At 38.9% G+C, this 3,324-nt stretch overlaps 1 protein-coding gene across 1 annotated transcript in view; it reads right to left on the reverse strand.

Moving 5' to 3' along the window:
- Positions 1-3,324, reverse strand: part of LOC101300477 — a 12,469-nt gene extending 9,145 nt beyond the window's left edge. Inside the window, exons 1-8 of the mRNA XM_004306316.1 lie at positions 2,926-3,324; positions 2,503-2,788; positions 2,331-2,386; positions 1,898-2,174; positions 1,542-1,789; positions 1,087-1,267; positions 760-947; positions 541-641 (exon numbers count right to left, since the gene is read on the reverse strand). Of these exons, the coding sequence (XP_004306364.1) occupies positions 541-641; positions 760-947; positions 1,087-1,267; positions 1,542-1,789; positions 1,898-2,174; positions 2,331-2,386; positions 2,503-2,788; positions 2,926-3,324 (1,736 nt within the window). The remainder of the gene's footprint in view (positions 1-540; positions 642-759; positions 948-1,086; positions 1,268-1,541; positions 1,790-1,897; positions 2,175-2,330; positions 2,387-2,502; positions 2,789-2,925) is intronic.

The raw sequence follows: 3,324 nt of genomic DNA on the forward strand, positions 1-3,324 counted from the left end.
AAAAAAAAAAAAAAAAAAAAAAAAAAAAAAAAAAAACTTTAAAGGAAGTCCAAAACATAGCAGTTAGAAGTTTAGAACTATACTAGTTTGCACGAGAAATAGATACGCCACTTAAAAAAAATCCACTTTTTCTGTTCAGTTATAGAACGTATTGCAGAGGAAAAGAGCTAGGTCTTGAAAGTGTCTCTCTTTACATGTAAAACGCAAATAATAGTTTTTAGATTGCTGAATAGCTTAACATAGATGCTATTTCTATTAATAATAAACATGACTTGAGGGTATCTATGGGATGTTTGAAATACAATGCATTAGATAGAACATACTTCAGATAGTAACTAAATGGAAAGCACAACAGCATGCAAATACGTGGATATTTACTTTACTGTATGTAATCCTCATTACAAAACCCATTAATATAACAATTCATCTTTGAACACTTTAACAAAAGCCCACCTCAAGACCAGAACAGGTAGGCAAGAGCAGGACCCCTAAATGATCATAATAATATCAAAATATATAAAAGACTTTCATAGAACTTACGGTTTCGCATCCTTCTGAAGCATTGGCAAGATAGTCTGAACTACAAGAGGAATCATCACAGACTGTGAGGCAAGTGCTGGAAGCATTGTCAAAAGTTTTGGCTGCAGATACAGTTAAAAAAAGTAAATTAAGAGAAGGAAAGAAAAAGAAAAACCAAATTGAAGCTGTTCATTAGTAATAATAAGAGATAAAGAGTCCAGACTGCTACAGAAAACTTACCAACATAGTAAAGCGACTTATATCTTTTCTAGTGAAAATGTTATTGTAAAATAGGATAGCCAGCAACATTTGAGCTCCCAATTTAGGATCCATTGTGGAAATGGCAGCCAAAGAATCTACAGCAGTGCCTCCCTCTACCTCATGCATCACTAAAAGACCAGCAATGGCAGAAAGTAACGAGGGCATCTCTACAACAAATAATAGTCGGGAGTACATAAATATCCTGTAAGTGCAAGTATTACAAACAACAAATACATCAAAACAAATAACTACCAGAATTTCTAGCTTAGAAACTTGAGGAATGAAGTTGCTTTCTGAACATTTTACCAGTTATGTATATTTCTTGAGTCTGCGGGAGAGGTAGGGAGGATTTTCGTTTGTCAACAATCGATAGAGTATACTCTTGTAAATGAGAAGCCCAGGATCTTGGTACATCATGAATCTCCTTGCCAATAGCATTACCAATACAAGAAAAACTTAAAAACAAACTGGACAATGAATAGGAATTCTGCAAAACAAAAGAAAATATAAAACACAATCATCAGGTGCTACAAAATCCTACAGTAGAAGCACTAATAATCACGTCTCAGTTAATTGAGAATTATATGTGCAGTATTATGTTCTTCCTTTTTTTTAAAAGGGATACAAACTTGGACGTATACAAGAGCAACATGATTACGTGACCAGGAATTTGAACGATAGAACACTTTTACACAACAAAAAGAGAACACTTGGATATTGCAACAAGACTACATGGAAAAGAATTACAGAAAAGAGAATACCTGAAACCAGAGATGCTGTAAGATTCTAAACACAATAGATCCAGGTGTGCTTAAAGAGGGATACCCTACTTTTGCTGGTTTATCCTTTGGTGCTACCAAAACTCTTACTAAAAGTCTTTCTAGCATGACAAGCAGATCTGTTGCCGCTACTTTGACATGTTTAGAGGGAGATGACAGTAGACCAACAACGGGAAATATGAACAAAAGCTCCTCGCTCATAGCACCTCCACTTTTGTCTACACCATTTACTACCAAAAAAAAAAACTTATAACAAGCAACAAAACAACCATGCAGCAATAAAATCAAATGAATATGACAATCATGTAAATTTTCTGGACGAATATTATCAAGCATACCGTTTCCATACTTCCACTTCAAGAGAAAGTGCAGAAGTTTCAATGTTGAAAGTTGTTCGTGCTCGAGCTCTGATTGGACGAGGATGATAAATAATGAAAGCATGGCTGATGATAACTTACGTGCATAAGGGAACCCATTATCCTTCTGGGACAACAATAAGTTCTTGGACAGTTCAACTAGAGGCTCAATTGAACTGGAGTGTCTATGACCAGTTGTGCAAATCGATATAAGGTTCTCAAACAGTTCCAAACCACATAGTTGAACCTCAGCCATCACCTGCTACAAAGACGAGGAAAAAAACTTAACTTAATTCAATAAAAAGCAAACAAAATAGAAAAGGAAAAGTAGAGAAAGAGAATGAGTAAACAATCTTTCTTCCATCTCTACAACGACAGCATGCCTACAAATTAAATAGAAAGGCTGAGACCATACCGATCTAGTTCCGGCTAAATGCCTCAAAACCACTATATATGCATCCACCATACACTCTGCTAAATATGTGAAATTCCTGAAATCCTGAGAATTCAAAAGATGAAACTAATTAGCATCAAGCCAGTAAAGGCGGAAGAAGCCAGTAAATGCAATGCAGGTCACAGAAGTACACTCACTTCTGAACTCTTGTGCGGAACGTATTGAAGACATTCTGTCAACAATCTAAGCACAGGCATTGCATCAACAGGAATCGAGCAACAAAGAGACGCCATTGACGATACCAAACGCCTAGCAAACATAGAGGAATTCTCCGTAAACGGTATCCTCAAAACCGTATAGTTCAGAAACGGTCTCAAGAACTTGCATACTTCCACCATTCCCAACTGCCTGTTCTGTGCCGTAAACAGTAACACTTGCTGCACAAGTTCATCCTCCACATCGCTTCGGCACGAAAGAACCTGAAAATTCAAAATCACACAGCTCACACAGTTCAAAACCTCTCCATAATCGACAAGCATTGCTATGAAAAATTCACCAAATCCAATTCCTAAGCTAAACTACAGCTTCTGAGTAATCAATCATGGATTTCCTTTACCTTAACGAAGGGATGAGACTCTGTGTTGCTGAAACACCAGTCGCCATTGCTCTTCTGAAACCCTAACCGGACCAAAAACCCCAAACCTTTCACGAAGAGGCTGACGAACTTGGAATCGGATCCTTCGAGCGCGGACTGGAGCTCCAGCAAGCCGCGGCGGACATCGAATCGGGATTTTCCGTCGGCGACGAGGCCGCAGAGCTCGCGAACCGATTGGTCGACGACGGCGGGGGAAGTGGAATGGAGGCACTGGGAAATGGCGTCACGTCCGGGTTCGGAGTCGGAGTCTAGGTGCTTCGGGGCGGATCGGAGCTTCGAGAAGATTGAAATCACGGCATACTTTTGGAGGGAGGGTTGGGGGACCCGGGTTTTCTCCAGTAAGGGAGTGTAAGAGTCCAT

The sequence above is a fragment of the Fragaria vesca genome, linkage group LG6 (genome assembly GCF_000184155.1).
Source record: "Fragaria vesca subsp. vesca linkage group LG6, FraVesHawaii_1.0, whole genome shotgun sequence".
Lineage (NCBI taxonomy): Eukaryota > Viridiplantae > Streptophyta > Magnoliopsida > Rosales > Rosaceae > Fragaria > Fragaria vesca.